Source organism: Rhamphochromis sp. 'chilingali', assembly GCF_963969265.1.
Source record: "Rhamphochromis sp. 'chilingali' genome assembly, chromosome: 16".
In the NCBI taxonomy this organism is placed as follows: Eukaryota; Metazoa; Chordata; class Actinopteri; order Cichliformes; family Cichlidae; genus Rhamphochromis; species Rhamphochromis sp. 'chilingali'.
Genome location: NC_137943.1, coordinates 18,415,352 through 18,431,559, shown reverse-complemented (window position 1 = coordinate 18,431,559; position 16,208 = coordinate 18,415,352). Strand labels below are relative to the sequence as shown.

Genomic DNA, 16,208 nt, shown 5'->3' with positions numbered 1-16,208 from the left:
CAAATGAGAAAAGAATTTGCACGGTGATGGAAGTTGTTTACTTTAAATGGCAAAACTTTTAATAAGTTCACCGTGGTGACAAATCATCGCAAACCGCTGTAATGTTTAAGTTCTTATGGCAATGTAAAATAGAATTTTCTGCCTGAACTCCCTCATCTCACCAACAGGGACGGTAATCAAAACAAAAACTCCAGCTCCCACCACCAATCTCTGATAGAACCATGGGGGATTTATTAGGACCCCCTATCTCTAGCCCATTTAAATGATTCTAGATGCAAGGCGCTCAACGGTGTTAGAGAAACTCATTAAACTCTCAGGGCGCCAGCCACTAAGGCCTCCTTTAAGAGGACAAGGTTTCTCTGTTGGCTGAAACAGTCCTCTTTGGAGGCTCTGAGGGATATATACCTCCACGGTGTCCAACTATGTCTGCTCCATCACTTTTAATTGATTTAGCTAATTAATTGCTAGACCCATGACCATTTGTTTTGCATATTTTCTTCCTACATCAATTATAATTGTTGCTCGGGGAAATATTCAAGATATTCGGAAAACATCCCTATATGTAACTGAATTTACATTGTCGTTTCTTTACAAGTTTATTTTGAATAAAAGATTCTTTTTTTCTATATTGGAGTTCCTTGAAAATTCACTTTTGGCTGGACACCGGATGACAGCGAACCATAGTCGCTCCATCGTTTGCTGTCTTCATAAGAAACAGCTCGACACTTTCCTCTTCATTTTTCACTGAAGTTTGACACCTCACTTGACACTAACTTGTGCTCCCCTGTGGAAAAGGCTTCTGCCACCATAGGATCCTGGCTTAATTATGCAAAGTACAGGATATTTTGTGCGATTTTAAAAGTGCGCCAGTTTCTGCTTTGGCAGTCACTGCCACACTCCCCTACTGGGAGGTCCTGTCAGACTCCCCCTTCCTCTTTGCCCAGGAAAATGAAAGGCTAGAAAGAAAAGACATAATGGAGAATGCATTTCAACTGCAGGGGTGGAACGCAGAGGCGTAAGAAGTCCTCAGTGAGACCCTCATTTTACATGGAACAGGTGGGAGACTCTTTTGTTCTCTTCCCGCTGTTAAAATCCATTTCATTTCTTGTACTTGACATGCCACGAGGAACTCTCACCGGTTCCAAAAAGGCTCCAATGTAAAAGGTTCCTACCTTTTACTAAACATAAGTCGTGTTTTTCAAGGCCGGTGCTGTTGTCAGAAAGTCAAAAGTGGTTTAGCTGCCATGCACCTAATGAGCAGATGCGAGTGCCGATCAAGCCGTCACTATTTTGTCACCCACCCTGTTAAAGAGCAAAAACACTTTGCAGCCACTTTGGCTGCATCTATTTTCTATGTGTCTGTTGGCGTCTTATTACATTTGTATACTTTACTGTAGGTTTCATTTTGGATCACAGGATCACAGCTTTAGGAAGATCCATATTTATGCTGCAGTGCTCTTTTCATGATGCCAGTCTAACGTAGCTAACCAGTGCACCGTGCAACCTTCTTACTAATATAGTCATCAAGGTATTTTTCACTTGGTCACTGTTGATGTTGGGAGTGTGTTTCATGGGAGACGTTCATAATTCATCACGTCATTACTCAGTCCAATATGTTATTTACGTGGGTGGCTGTTTGCCTCGTTGCCAAACCTCATACATATGAAAGGCTTGTGCGGATTGCCAAACCACAGGTTGAGCTTTGGAAAGCTGCTGAAATCTCCTGGAGTTTCCATATAGAAAATCTCAATTGTAAATAATAGAAAAGAAGGAAATCTCAATGTGTCTAACTTGTTTTTCGCTGTTAACTGTTTCTTTCCCTCTGTTTCTCCCCCTTCTCTTTTTCTGGCAGTAGAAGACAATGTGACAGAGGACCAGCACAGTCCTGGGCAGACTGCCATTCCAAGCGGTAATGCTCCATTTCATATTTCATCATTTTCGGCTGGAAAGTGGATCATGTGTCTCTGTGTGCGTTTGTGTGTGTGCGCCTATGTGTGTGCGTCTGTCTGTAAAATTTTTTGTTGGGATCAGAATGAAATAAAGTCTGTGCTTCCTGTTTCTGAGGTTTTCTTGCTGTAAACCGAATGGTTGCATGTGTTTTTTATAACTCAAGCGCTTTAGTGCATTTTCCGTGTTTGTGTGCACGCATGCAGGTGTGCCTATAGCTGTCCTTGTGTTTCTGTGTGTTCTTGCCTCTTTTTTTTTTTTTTACGCTCTTTGTTTCCAAACCCTCTGTATGATGTAGAATAGAGCTACGCAGATGAATGTGTCCTGTCTCCACGCGTGCCATTCACAGTAGCCCTCCAGGAACAGAGCGGTAATTCAGGTCAGGCTAGCAGAAAGCCCCCTATGAATGAAGCCTGCTCCTGATGCACCACACTGTATATTTTCATTTCATTTGTCTCTGGTAAAGGTTAAGTCTCAGGCGTGGTTATTTTAAACCCGATATGGATGGTTTTGCCCAGCAGGCTGGGGACCCTGGGTACTCCTAGGCTGCCACATTAGTCCAGCATTTACCCATAGCGTTCTGAGTGCCTCTGTGTAAAATACAGGAGCTGTATGCATTACTGCAGTAAATCCTGGCTTAACTCACTTGCTCACTAGTACTCAGTAACTGTTTTTGTCTGATGTCTTGTTTGTTAGCTGGTATCTTAAGGTAGATGTGAGGTTCCTGCACTGATTTAGAAAGAAGCAGTTTTTGCACATACACTTTTCTGCTATCTGTTTCCGACTGAGCTTTTCCTCTTCATCAGACTTACTATTAGACCCTTTTGCCACATATTTGTGTATGGCTAAACTAAATAGCCGGGCCAATACATCTTCTGCTGTGTTAATTTGTATTGATGGCTATTGGTGGGTGGTTCTTTGAAAAGAATCTGCCTCCTTTGCCCATCTAACCCCGGCTCAAGGGATGAAGGACTGGGCATAAGAGGCAGACTTGCCTCGGAGACCTCCTGTCATCCAGAGCCAAAGCAGAGCTAATGAGTGTGCCTGATTACAACGACCCCCTCAGACACACGAATCTCCCCTCTCCCCGTCTCTGCACCGCCTCTATCTCCAGAGCGAGGGGAGACAGCCGCCACATGATCGATGTCTGCCTGTGGAGAAATCAGGAGGGCGCACAAATTAATTTCTCACTTTCCTCATTTGACTTCGTTTGACTGATTTATTTTTTAACCTCCTCTCAGGATGCAGCTTGACGAATGGTCAATGAGGAAATAGTTGTTTGCAGCGATGAACTTTTAAGATACAGCGAGCTTTCGCTTTGCCTATCTGTCACCTGTCTGAGTTTTAAAATGCAGTAATTCTACATAATGCCCCAACAAGTCCTCATAAAATCAAACTGAAAAGCAGCAGAAAGAGCTTACCTGATTGTCATGCGTTTGCTGCTTTGACGGACAGGGCCACAATAGCCATTAGACTTCTGACAAGCTAAGGGCTTCACCAGACATGGTGTCAGGATCTGCCTCATAAGTAGACCCCCAGTTGCGCTCTTCTGTGACTCTGCAAGCATTCTGCAGACCCTGCATCCTGTTTCTTATTCATGTTTGATATGTAGCAAAGGCAAAGGAGAAATGCTAACAAAAGAGGCCCTCTAAAAGATAGACAGTATTATGCATAGTATAGAGGGGCAGGAACAGTGTGATATCTGAGATTTAATGAGGCAGTGTGCTTTTTTACCCAGAGAGTCTGGAGCAGGCTTAAGATCTGCAGCTTGGCTTTACCACTGCGCTGCCTGTGTGTAATTATAACCACATGCTCAGTGCTTTTTCTTCTCTTTTATATATACATCCCTTTCTTTTTTCTTTCTTTCTTTTTTTTTTTTGCTCTTGGCTATTACAGATTGAGGCTTTTTTCTTTCTTTGTTTCTTTTTTTTTTTTTTAGAAGACTGTGTCAGCTCTGTCAAAGTGGAGTGGAGTGAGGCAAATAGAAGAGTTTCAGAGATCTGAAGGGGTGTCTGGGTGGCTAGGTGCTCTAGTGTGGAGTAGTGTTGCGTGTTGGTGCGGTGTCTGAGACTCTGGCTCTGGCTGAGGTTGAGGCTGCCCACAGATCAATGTACTGCAGGGCTCACAACAGCAGGAAGAGGAAAAGGCTCTTTCACTACACCACTTCAGAAAATCATATTCTCTATTATTCATTTCCTTTGATGTTTTACTGCACTAATGGCATAGCAAGGCGCTCCGTGCAATATTATCACTGCCTGTGAGAGCGCGAGTGAGACGGCTGAACAAGAGAAAGAGCATTTGGTGTGTTCAAATGTTGTTTCTCATTCAGCTTCTTTGATTTCCATTCTTCTTTGTGTGCTCATATCTTTTTTTGGTGCAGAGATTTTAATGGCGGTTGATGCCATCTGTATACCTGTGATTATATGTGCTGCTTGCTTCATGAGCTGCTCTCTGTTGTCTCCGTTGTTTGTTCTTGTCTCTCCTGTAATTGTTTGACACCTTTTCTCCCTTCCTTTGCTACTCTTATCTTCATCTCAGCGTGCATCATAAAATTTTCATAAAAATACTACATGTTTATTTGTAATTTATAACAAGGTGCCAAACACTTTCTGCCAGTGCACCACTTTAAGCTCGTCTTTAGTGCTCTAAGAGAAATGGCTTTTGACAAACACCTCTGCTAATCGGTGTTCAAATTTAAAATGGATCAAATGACTGACTAATAATTAGACTTAATAATTAATAATTAGACTTAGACACACACACATGTAAATTCTTGACAATTATTAACAATCTGGCAAGTGTCAAGCTCACAGCCCTGTCGCCGCATCATATTCTTTAATGATGGCGAATCAGTGGATGTGACGGTTTAAGCGGAGAGCCCCGAGTCCCATCCTCACAGAGGAGGATATACTTGGAGGCACATGTGGCATTAGAATGTAGTGTGACCTATATATGGTAGGTTCTCGGCAAAAAAAAAAAAAAAAAGAAAAGTTTCAGATTTTTAAATAATGAGGTGCTGGCAAGCGTGTGAAGGTTATTCAATCTTAATGTCCTCCTATTTCTGACAGCCTCCCTCACTCTGATAAAGAAGCGTGCCCACCTTTGATCAGGCCTGCCAACACGTGTCGAGAGAAGCTGCTTGCTGGTTGGAATAAATTCTTAATTCGAACTTGGGGGTGGGTTGTTGTAGGACGGGGTGCCATGGAGAGAGGGGAGGGGCGTGGGGTGGTGGAGTGGGGGCATCGTAAGATCAGGATCTTTGTAACATCATGGGGAAATGAGGAGATGGGTGCACTGGTAATGATGTTTTTGACACCCAAGTTCTTACGCTGCACAAAGGAGGCTCTGTCAGGCTAAACCCTGATGGAGCCTGTATCTACAGGCAAGTAAGAACATGGCCCTCAGTGGTTTCACACTTTTTTGTGCTCAGTATGTCTCAGATGCATTTGAGTCAAATTCAGATTAAAACCCTGACATCCGTTAAATTTTGTGCCTAGCATCCACAACTACTTTTTTGTCTTCTCTTTATTGTAGGCCCAAGTTTTTATGAATTTTTCTAGCTTAGGGTTAGATATTAAATCTCCAGTGTTAAGGTTCACGCAGAGACTTAAACTTTTTAGATTAAAATTCTATTAACAGGCTTGGCCAGACAGTTCACTTTATATTATTATTGTTTTTTATTATTATATTTTCTTCTATCCCTCTGTGCTCATGCCTCCCTCTCTCCCTGTGGTCAGTGTCTGCACCTGTCACAGTGTGTGGGCCAGACAGTGGGGGATGAGGCTACGCTTCCTTGCTAGGGACCACGGGTCCCTGGTGGGGCTAATGGAGCAGCGAAGAGAATATCAATTAAAAGGTTATAAATATTTAAAAGCAAAAAAATATTCAATAATATAAGGGTAGGGGGTCCAGGAGAGTCTTCAACTCACAAGATGAAAGTTGTGGCATGATAAATGTCACTAGGCACCATAAGAGATCATAAGTGTGCGCGTGATGGATGGATTTGGACCCGGACAGATATTACACGGCTCTAAAGACGTCAATCACCATTCAGATCCCCACATTTTATTAGTACAGTATTAATGTGCTTTTAGTACAATAAAGGTTTGAAATTTATCCTTAGAAATCATTTTGTTAGATCTTCATTATATCCCCCCTATGAATAATTTCTCAGTCGCAGCTATGATCATCTCCCTTTGAGCCGCCCTTATCAGAGTATGGATCAGCGGTCAGTGTAGCCTCTCTCTTGTCCTTACCTTCCACGCCGACGCTGTTAAGATGCTCATCGGAAATTAACAAGGGTGTTAATTCGAACCTTTGTTTTAAATTAACAAGGGCGTTGGGCCTGATGAAAAATTCTCAATATCTTACACATCTTCGCCCAATATTCCACAGCCATCCCGAGCATACTGGTATCGATCTGCTGTCCAGCCAGTAGAGGCTGGTAGAAGAGAATGTCCTGATCTGATGGATTACTGTATGAGGCCCAGAGGCACAGGAACCTCAGTATTGATGTGGCTCTTTAATCCCACGGTTGGACGTGACCTTGCCGTGTCTAAACCCCCACGCCCCCAGAGCGACTTTCCAAACCACCGCCCCCATCCCCTTCCCCCAAACATGTAACAGTTTACACTTCCAGTGCCGCATCGCTACAGCTCAGGTCGCTCACCTCAGCTGAGTGCAGTGACCCAGCTCGGATTCGCTGAAAGTTGGAGCAGAAAGTTGTTACCTAAAACAAGAGAAAGCAAGGGATTGGAAATCAAACTTACGAATGCATAACGCTGATCCTTTTCCCCGGTAATCATAAAAAAAATGTATTTTATTTGGTCGTTATTGTGGATCTATGAAATAATATGAGAATACCAGTGAAATTCATCCACGCTCTGCTCAGAGGAATGTATTTCTATTTCAGATTAGACATAAAATGCTTAAATGTAGCCATCAGTTGTTTTCCCTGACAGGACCATGCTGTAATATTAGAGAATTTAATGATTCATGAAGGCCTTTGGGAAAAAAAGAAAGTTTTAACCTCCTCCACAGGCACCCTGTAAAAAACACACACACATGAAGTGTTCATATTTCTGTGCATATTGTGAATTCTGTGCCTCTGTGTGCGGATGAATCATAACTCTATATTGTGTGGCTTTTGGCCTCAGTCAGAAGTGTTTCCCCCCAGAGCAAGAAAGGCCTGCATCTGTGAGGATTGGGTTGGGATTTTCATTTTCTTGAAACACCTTCTGTTCTGTTCTGCATGGTCCCACCGGGGACCACAGTGCTGATATTTTTAGAGGGCATGTTCCGAGAGCCTCAGTCGCCAAGAGGGAAGGACAATGGAGGGTGTGATGTTACATCAATACTTGGCGCAAGTGGGGGAAAGAAAAAACCCCTGGGTGGCCTTGATGAGTTCTCGACCGCCTTTCCTCAAGGAATTTCACAGTTTAAGAGCACCCTAACAGAAAGAGGACCTAAAATGGCCGCCCCAGTGCACACGCACCCAGCACCAGTACAGCCACACCTGCACGCTTTTGGTGCCACACACTCCTTGTCCTCAGGCTCTGTTAACTGTGTGCGGGGTGAAAAAAACAGGCTTACTCCTAACGTTCCCCTCCGGAGTTTCCAGACAAGCCGAGGAACACTTATTGGAGTGGGGCTTAAAATGGCTGCCAGTGAAGTGCAGAGGCTTTTCTTCCACCCCGCAAAAGCCTAACCAGGGTGGCATGATTGTTTGATTGTAAGTATGGTGTTTTAATTAGAAGTATTGTGAAGTGTAAAGGTCGCAATGTGAGGAGAGACAGGGCTGCGGGCCATTCTGCCTATTAATAAGATACTATTCCAAGCTGCTTTGGCTTAACTACGTGTCAGAATGAAGATATGCGTGGTACGCTGCGAGTGAGCGATGCGAGGTTTGATTTGCTGTCGGAACGCTTTAGTATCACGTGAAGAACTTCAGATTAGAGTGGTAATTTGAAAGATGGTTCCTCCTGATTCAGGGTAGTAAGTTGCCCACCCCTGGCACTGCTGCAGCACAAAGCCAACGAGAGACAAAACTGCAGATGGATTGAAGAATATTGATGTGCGCGACCCGCAGCTGCCTGCGAGCAAAGCTGAATAATTTAGGGAAGTGTGTCGTGACGACAGCCCAACACACACCAATCTCAGTTTTTGTGTGTCTTCCTGCGCTATGCTACATACATCCACAGTTCTGGTCTAAATGTCTGAGTAATATGGCAAGGTCTTTCTCCTCTGATAGATGCTGACTGATGCAATTCAGCATTCGCTGGCTGAATTTCATATTTCTTTGGTCCAGCCAAAACTGCAATCCAGGATTTATTAACTACACATATTCCCATCAGTCTAGTTTCATATACTGAAGTTTTGCTTGGGTGAAGCAGGGCAAACACAACGTAAAACCATTTCTAATAACAGAGGGTGCGTGCTTGTGTGTTTGTATGTGTGTGTCGGATTTGTGTGTGCGAGCGTCGTACCGCCTTCTCCGCCTGTATATCTCTCGCCCGCACCTGCCCAACAGTTCTGTTATGGCATGAGTGGTTGAGTTACAGAGGCCCAAATTGAACCTGCATTTTTATTACAGTTTTTATTATTGTTTTTATTAAATCCAGAGTCTAGAAATCCATTTTATTGTCACCCAGAGGAAGCCGTAGTACCTCGCTGTGTGGGTCACCCCTCTGACTATGTGGTGCTGTCATTTCCTGTGGCTCGGCAGATCCAGAGTGCGCCCTCGAGAGGGCGGCGGAGGATGGTGAGACCGGGCATCTAAGGAAGAGGCTGCTCTCTCCAGAGGAAGGAGAGGAGGGAGAGGAGGAGGACGAGGAGCCCGCGCTGCACAGCTGCGACAGCTGCCGGCAGGTGTTCGAGTCGCTGAGCGATCTCACCGAACACAAGATTAATCAATGCCAGCTGACAGGTAAACAACGTTCAGCCCACCGAGCCTCCCCTCCACTCTGCCACTCAGCTCTTCTCCCACTCTCACTCTATGCTTTCATCTGAGAATATGCCACACTATGTGTGTTAGTACACTGCACCAAGGGGAGCACAACACCAGACTACCAGTTTCTTTGGTAGATATCCAGCAGCACAGGCCTCCACACACATAGCGCATTAGTTATATTGTGGTGTACGTTAATATCATCAGAGACGACATCTAAACAGGCCCACACGTGCCCATTAAAATAGATAGCAGTATATGTATTTATAGTATGAGCCTCGTGTCCTTACATGTGTCAGTGCAAGGTTTTATACGGCACCATACTAATTCGAAACGTTTCAATAACACCGAGTATTAGTAACATGGAGCTAGTAGGTCCCACAGTAACCAGACCACCAACTGGAGATGGATCTTTGCTCCAGGAAAGTCCCTCAGCTGCTCCCAGTGCGAGCTAGCTGCAGTAGTAATACCTTGTGGGATTGAAAGAGAAGGATGCCATTGGCAGACTGTGTCATTGACCTGTTGATGGATGAATAGGACTATAAATACCCTGACAAGGTGGCAGACAGAACTAATGATGTGAACTGAAGGTTTCCATGTGCTTCTCCTGGACTTGCTGTCCTCCTTTACATGCCCTGACAGGCCCGTATTGAGAAACACCATCTGATACTCATTTCATAGTGTTTGGGCACATGTCTCGTCTCTTTCTACTGTCAAAATAAAGTGAACTAAAATGTCCTATTTCTGTTTCAGATGTAGTACAGACGCTATTGTTTGTCATTCAACAGAAAAGCCCAGAGATGTTTACGATTGAGTTGCATTCAGTCTTTAAGTATGATGACTAGCCTGTTTCATTTGGGCTCAAAGTCCAATAAAGTCATGTAGTGCATGGTGTGTAAAAATGCCAGTCATAATTCTTTAATGACAGTCATTGCATGTGTTATCATGAGGATTTTTCTCTTTAATATGTTTAATATTTCTCACTGAACCCAGTAATCGACTCTTTTATTGATGCCCCAGGGATGGTAAATGGACACAAGAGGAGAAATTGCAAGCAAGAAAGTTTATGGCTTAAAGATACACTCGATAATTGAAGTGGAATAGATAGCACATTGAATTTTAAAAAGAAAATGAATGTATGTATAATGTATATATATAAATGAATGTATATAAAACATAAGACAGAAAAAAAAACTCAACTGCACTAGCAACATAAAAAGTAAGCTGGTAAGTAAGCATTTGCAGGAAACAACAACCTCAACCAATTAGAGATGTCGCTGTTTTCAGTTTTGTAGGGTAGTTCTTTTCCGTGACATTGCAAATAAGATGGGTTTCATGCAGACCTGTGGTTCCTACAAGAACACATACTGTTGTTTCACAGTGTTGTAGCTCTTGGTAAGTCTACATTACAACACCATGGCTCATAATCAAAACCCCTGCTTCTAGAACATCACTGTTGCGCTCCATTAGAGGTAGTCCTTTAAGCCTTGTGGTTATGTGCTCTAAGTTCAATGTCACAGCTTACTTTATCCATTTCAAATTTAAAGTCTTGGAGCACCTCAGTGCACAGAAACCCTTCCTAACAAGGCTTTTATTGTGAAACTTTGAAAGAAAGAAAGTGTCGTATAAACATCATATTGTAACCTTAGGTTGTTGTTTTTTTTTTTAACACAACTTTTTTTGTTGGGTCACTCAGCAGCAGGATGTTATTACTGACTAGCTGACAGACACAGTTGTCGGGGTCATGCGCCTCTCTGACTGTAAGGAATCTTCCCCAGCTGGTAGAAACAGTATTTACGTGTGTTATGCCCCCTCTTAGAATGTTTCAGCTAGCACTTTTGTGTATGCCCAGCAATAGTCTCTTTTCTGTTTACATTCAAGCACAGTTTGATTTCATATTTTGCAACCGTCAGCAAACCACAAATTATAGGTTAGATATCCCATGAGTTTACCAAAGATTTTCCATTAACTGTGAGACAGCCTCAAGTCTCGTGTTTTTGTGTACTCAATATGTAAAAATGCCTTCTGTTACCCTCCTGTCTGTGTTAATTTGAGCAGAAACGCATACATGTGCATTGCACAATTGATTTTATGCCCTGCTATGTGTTTAAATTCAGAAGAAGCGACACTCAATCAGCTAAAGGTTTGAAAACTGACTGCACTCTTCACTTCTGCATTACTGTCATCCAACAAAAAAAATGACTGGTCTAAGGGAAAGAAAGTGCAGAGTGTCCTGTCACTCTTTTTTTTCTTCAATCTGACACCCAATTCAATCAAGTCATTGCAGATGTGTGGACAGTCTTTGTTTGGGGACAATTTGAGGAATGCAGAAAGAAAAGAAAAAAACCCCACAAAGGATTTTATTTAATTAAAGTTCTTCCTATACTTATACTGTTGCACAACACTGAGAAAACAATAATGTTATAAAGTTGTGTTTCTGATTCAGGGACAGGTCTTTAATGTTCAGCAGCATTTTCAGTATGTGGTCATGACTGACTCAGCCATATTTTTTTTCTATAATTAAGCCTGTCTTTTAAAAATGTCAATCTTATGGACAAATAACTCTTAATTGCTCAATGATGAAAAAAAAAACACAGTTTGGATAAGAGCCCCTGTGGAAGCCAAACAAAAGATTCTAATTGCCATTAGGGTATTGTGATTGTGCAGAAACACTCTATTAGTATTCAAACACAGTGGGAGAAAAGAAACTTCTAGATGGCATACTAAGTACTTTGAATGTGTGTGTGTATGTCTGTGAGTATGTGTTTGTGCATTCTCTGGAATATGGGATATGAGATTTCCTATGTGGCATTATGTAGACATCCATGACCAATTAATCTGCCTTACATCAAGTCTCTACTCACAGATGGATCCTTTATTAGAGCCGTTTTCTAATCAACCACCAGCACCTGCTAAACTCTCCATTTTTACGATTTCAAATATTTTATTTTTGGTTAACAAATTGCAAAAGCTTGACTGGAACCAATCCATGTATGAAGATTTGCATGCTGACACAACTCTGCATTTTTTCCCCTCCCATCAAAACATATACAGTGAGTTTCCTAAGACAGACAGCCCATATACAGTCAGTAAGCTTAAAAAATACATATTATAAAAGCAGTCGGATAAGGCAAGTGAAATAAAGTCTAAACAGATTCTAACTGTGTGTCGACCACACCCGATGGACAGAGAGAAAGAAAAAGATGTTACATGTCACTGCGATCAATGGCGGCCATTGTCTCTCCCCATCTGGCAGAGGTATAACACCTTCCCATGCACTTAAGCTGTGGCCACTGCAGTGCGCTAAGGGAGCACATGGGTATGGATTGCCTCGTGTCCCCGATGCGATCGGTGCTATTGATCGCACTAATGCTGGACTGCAGAGGAAGGCGAGCGCCTGAGAAAGAGAGCAAGGGAGAAGAAGGGAGATGTGGAGAGTGAAAGAGAGGGAGAGAGAGTGCTGCAGGAATGTGTCCCCAGGGAGCCCGTCTTGGGCTGGGGCAGGGCTTCAGGAATGCTCCCCAGGAGATCCCAGTGAAGGCTAGGGCAGGGCTGGAAGAATGCTCCTCTAGAGAGTTGAGAGTGGAGGCTGGCTGGGGCAGGGCTAGAAGAATGTTCCCCCAGAGCACCCCTCTAACTCTGGGGCAGAAGTAGAGAGGCTCTGAGGGGGGAGACCCCCCCCCTACCCCACCCCTCGGCTCCAGAATGGCTGCGGATCAGGTTTCCGTGTGGGGATCAGCATCCTGCCGACATGGCTTTAGGCTACCCTGGGGAAGAGACAGGAGGCTGGAGGCATAGCTATTCCATAGGACTTTCCAAAAACGCTTCACAAATGCTTTGTCTCACTATCACGCTGCATTGTCTGCGCACACTTATAGTGTTACCTATCCTTAATGGAGAAAGAGAAACAGTGTGTGTGTAGTTTGACTTTTGTTCTCAGTTGGCACAAGAGATGTTCATATGCCAGGTATGAGATTGCAGTGGTAGGCAAGGAAACATGCCTTCAGGCCTACTCGCCAAAGAAATACCTTGCTTCTCATCTCATTTCAGCTTGTGTTTACTAGCCCACACTGTAAATAAAAATAACACCTCTAGCTCAGAGTTTAATTCAAAAGATTGCATTTTCAGTCAATTCTTCAATTCCGCGTCTCTGAAGGTATTTGAATAGCCTAGTGCACACATGGGCTGGCAGCCTAGTGGCCGTTCTTTCATTATGGGTCCAGCTCCCTTGAGCAACACCTTTTCTTGTGTCCTTCACTAGAGGAGGGGCATGTCTGCTCCCCCCAGAGAGATCTGTGCCCTGCTATTTTAACCCTCTGTGAGATGACCTTTTTAATAAGTGTCTTTCTCTGCTTTCCTGCCGGCCACTGTGCGAGCAAACAGAGCATGTCTTCTGCTTCCCTCAGATAAAGGAATCAATCAGAGTGGGTGCAACAGAGAAAGAGAGAGATAACTGGGCCATATATGGATTTATATTATGTAGATTTCCCCTTTTCCTCATCCCTGTAGACACTGCAAAATGCACTCAGCTTCAATAAAACACATTTCAGATTTATGAGAAAAATACAAATGAAACACTAATACTCACTGAAAAACAATAACATTTCCTCACAATGCAGAACATGCTAATATGATAGAAACTCTTTCTCTGTTTGCAATGGGCACCATTTCTTTTTTAAACCTGCTGATCAATGTCCCCCCCTTCTATTCCCAACCACAACATGTTTGCTTGAAGTGTTTGAATTCATTTACATCAAGCCTTTGGGTCAGCAGCATGGAAACATTCAGTAATACCCTCAACTATGAACAGACTCCTGGCAGTCCGTGCTTTATACTAACTGTTTCCAACAGGCTCCTATTGGTTGTACTGTTTTTTTTCTACTAACTTTGTGTATTGATCCAACAGCTGCTTTGTAGCTGCCAAGAAGAATGTGCCAAACTGCAAAGACTTTATTCGCTTCAAAAGGGCTCACATAAGAAGAAAAGCGACATGACAAGACCTGATTAGCCGAACTCTGAGCCACCGCCGTTCATCAGAAATTCTGCTGTGTTTTTGCCGGGGTGTCTTGCGACATCCTGGTACAAAGAGCAGCACACTGATTACAAGGCTTTGAAAGGAGGAGAGGCGGTCAGGGGAGAATAGCTACTTCTGGCACAACGCAGCCACTGAAAAGAGACCTCATGCTAGAGTGAGCTCTTACAATTGGGCTTGAGTCTTTCCTGTGTATGTGTTTGTGTGGGGGGCATGTTCTACGTGAGCGTCTGAGAGAAAAGAAAAATAGGTATGGAGGGAAAGAGGTAGAAAAGATATTAAAGTAGATGTTGACTCCGTGGTATAGAGTCCCCGTGCATTTCCTCTTTGTGCAACAGTGCCAGCAACGTTAACAGGAATGTCATTAGGAATTCAAAGCATATGCCCTCGTGAGGACGCCCTCTTTCTCTTTCCCCTGTGCTCCACACGGCACATATTATGCACTGTATAAAGTATTTATTGGTCTTTGTCAGACGAGGGCTGCATTTTCTGCAGAAAAACCATCAAAATAAGAATAGAGGAACTTGCAGGGTTTTTTTGTGTGTTTTTTTGCTCGGCTTTGTGGGTTTAAGGCATAAACAACAATGGCTAGCACTGCAACTCTTTGCTTTTCTCGTATCCGCATCCCCCATCTATCTAACACTCTGTGTCTCTCACGTTTTCGCTTGTTCAATCAGTCATCCGTGCACACACAAACACTTATTAACGAGCACGAGCACACACGCTCCCTCTCAGCACCTGCGTGCCTGCACTTTGCATTTTAGACGACACATAATTCATCGCCCAGGAGGCTAAACACATGCCGGGACTTCATCCAGTTGACCTCTTTCTTAAGTAGGTAGCCACAAAAGCCGAGATGACATGTGGACAAAACAGAGATAATCTCCTGCACTCACCCAGAACTACAAGCTACAAGCACCTGAGCGAAAACCTATACCAACAACAGTGTTCTTATTTCCCCTTTTTGCTGTGTAGCGGTCCTTTGAAACTACTGTCTTCAGTTCTGAGACGATGACCAGCCCAAGAAGCGGTTGTTTCGGTTTCTCTCACACTCAGTATCTCTCCCTGGCCCTGGCTCTGCCTGCTCTTTGTTCACTCTCTTCCTCAGCCTGCAAGTCTTTTTCAGCGGCACAAGCAGAAGAATGGCACATTAAATCTTAATAGGACTGCGTCTGGCCGTGTTGAATTGCAGAGCGTGTTAAGCCGGCGCTTTCCTCCCCCTTGGCACACGCTTGTGGAAGTGGAAAACAATTGAATAAAAGAAACCGCTCTCTCTCTCTGTAACACAAGTGACTTCGGCTGTTCTGCTGAAACTATGAGATTGAACTGACTCCAGCTCACAAATGGCTTAAGCCCTTACTAAGAGACTGTAAAATAAACATTTGTACTTTTCAAGATGCATATGTGGAAGGTGCACAGAGGATTTACCTGACCATCCACAATGAAGCCGTCGCATTATTCCCTGTTCCAAGTGACAGCTGAAAAATGCTGCCGTAGACTCTGTGCTTAACTGGTGGCTGAGGAGGCAGGAGTAACCTCGCTAGGAGGGATATGTGAAATGTATGAAGAGAAGGAGATAAAAAACTGAATATTTAGATTGAATAAAGTCAGAAAAAATAATAAAGAAGTAGAGAAAAGACAGTGAAGGTAGGGAAGAGCCAATCTTAGCAGCAATGTGAGTCCAGGCCTTCTTTGTAAGGCAGTCAGAGGTGGTAATTAGCCAATGATGAGTTGACGGGTTGTGTGTCCAGTGCTCGGCACTGCTGGGTGGGGCTGTGGGAGGTAGATAAGGCCAGCAGTGGGCTTATCTCTGAGAAGGACAGGCACCAGGCCTGCCAGGCAAATCCACCCACAGACCTGCCGTATTTTATTAACAACATCATTAATGCCAGACAGGTTATGTGCGATGGCTCGGAAGAGAGACGGGAAAAAGTAAAAAACAAATAAAGTCTCAATTCCTGCTTGGCCGGCCAGTCTAAAGTACATAGGCACCGGTTGACGTGTTTTGAAAGCAAGGAGCTTGTGGAGATGTTTACCAGGTAGGCAGCCAACGGAAGGGCACGGAGAGCGAGCTTGGATCTTACCTCTGGGTTTGCTCATTCTCCTCTGGGTCCCCAGAATTCAAATGATTTTCTTTTTTTCCCTTTCAAACGTGGGACTACTCACCAGAATAATGATGAAGCAGATACAGAGAAACATAACTAGACACAAAGAAAAGGCAAAAATGTTGTTTTTTTTTTTTACTTTACGGACATCCAGGGTTTCATTTTTAAACACATGCTT

At 43.5% G+C, this 16,208-nt stretch overlaps 1 protein-coding gene across 4 annotated transcripts in view; it reads left to right on the top strand.

Moving 5' to 3' along the window:
• The window catches only part of LOC308412814 (zinc finger protein 521-like), an 88,117-nt gene that overhangs the window by 6,081 nt on the left and 65,828 nt on the right, over nucleotides 1–16,208 (top strand). For 2 of the 4 annotated variants that reach the window (XM_080907409.1, XM_080907407.1), the window contains exons 2-3: nucleotides 1,853–1,909; nucleotides 8,672–8,872. Coding sequence is in view for 2 of the 4 variants with exons in the window: in XM_080907407.1 (XP_080763533.1) it covers nucleotides 1,853–1,909; nucleotides 8,672–8,872 (258 nt within the window). In the remaining 2 variants the exon portion in view is untranslated. The remainder of the gene's footprint in view (nucleotides 1–1,852; nucleotides 1,910–8,671; nucleotides 8,873–16,208) is intronic. The other 2 variants (XM_080907410.1, XM_080907408.1) reach the window with 1 other exon arrangement.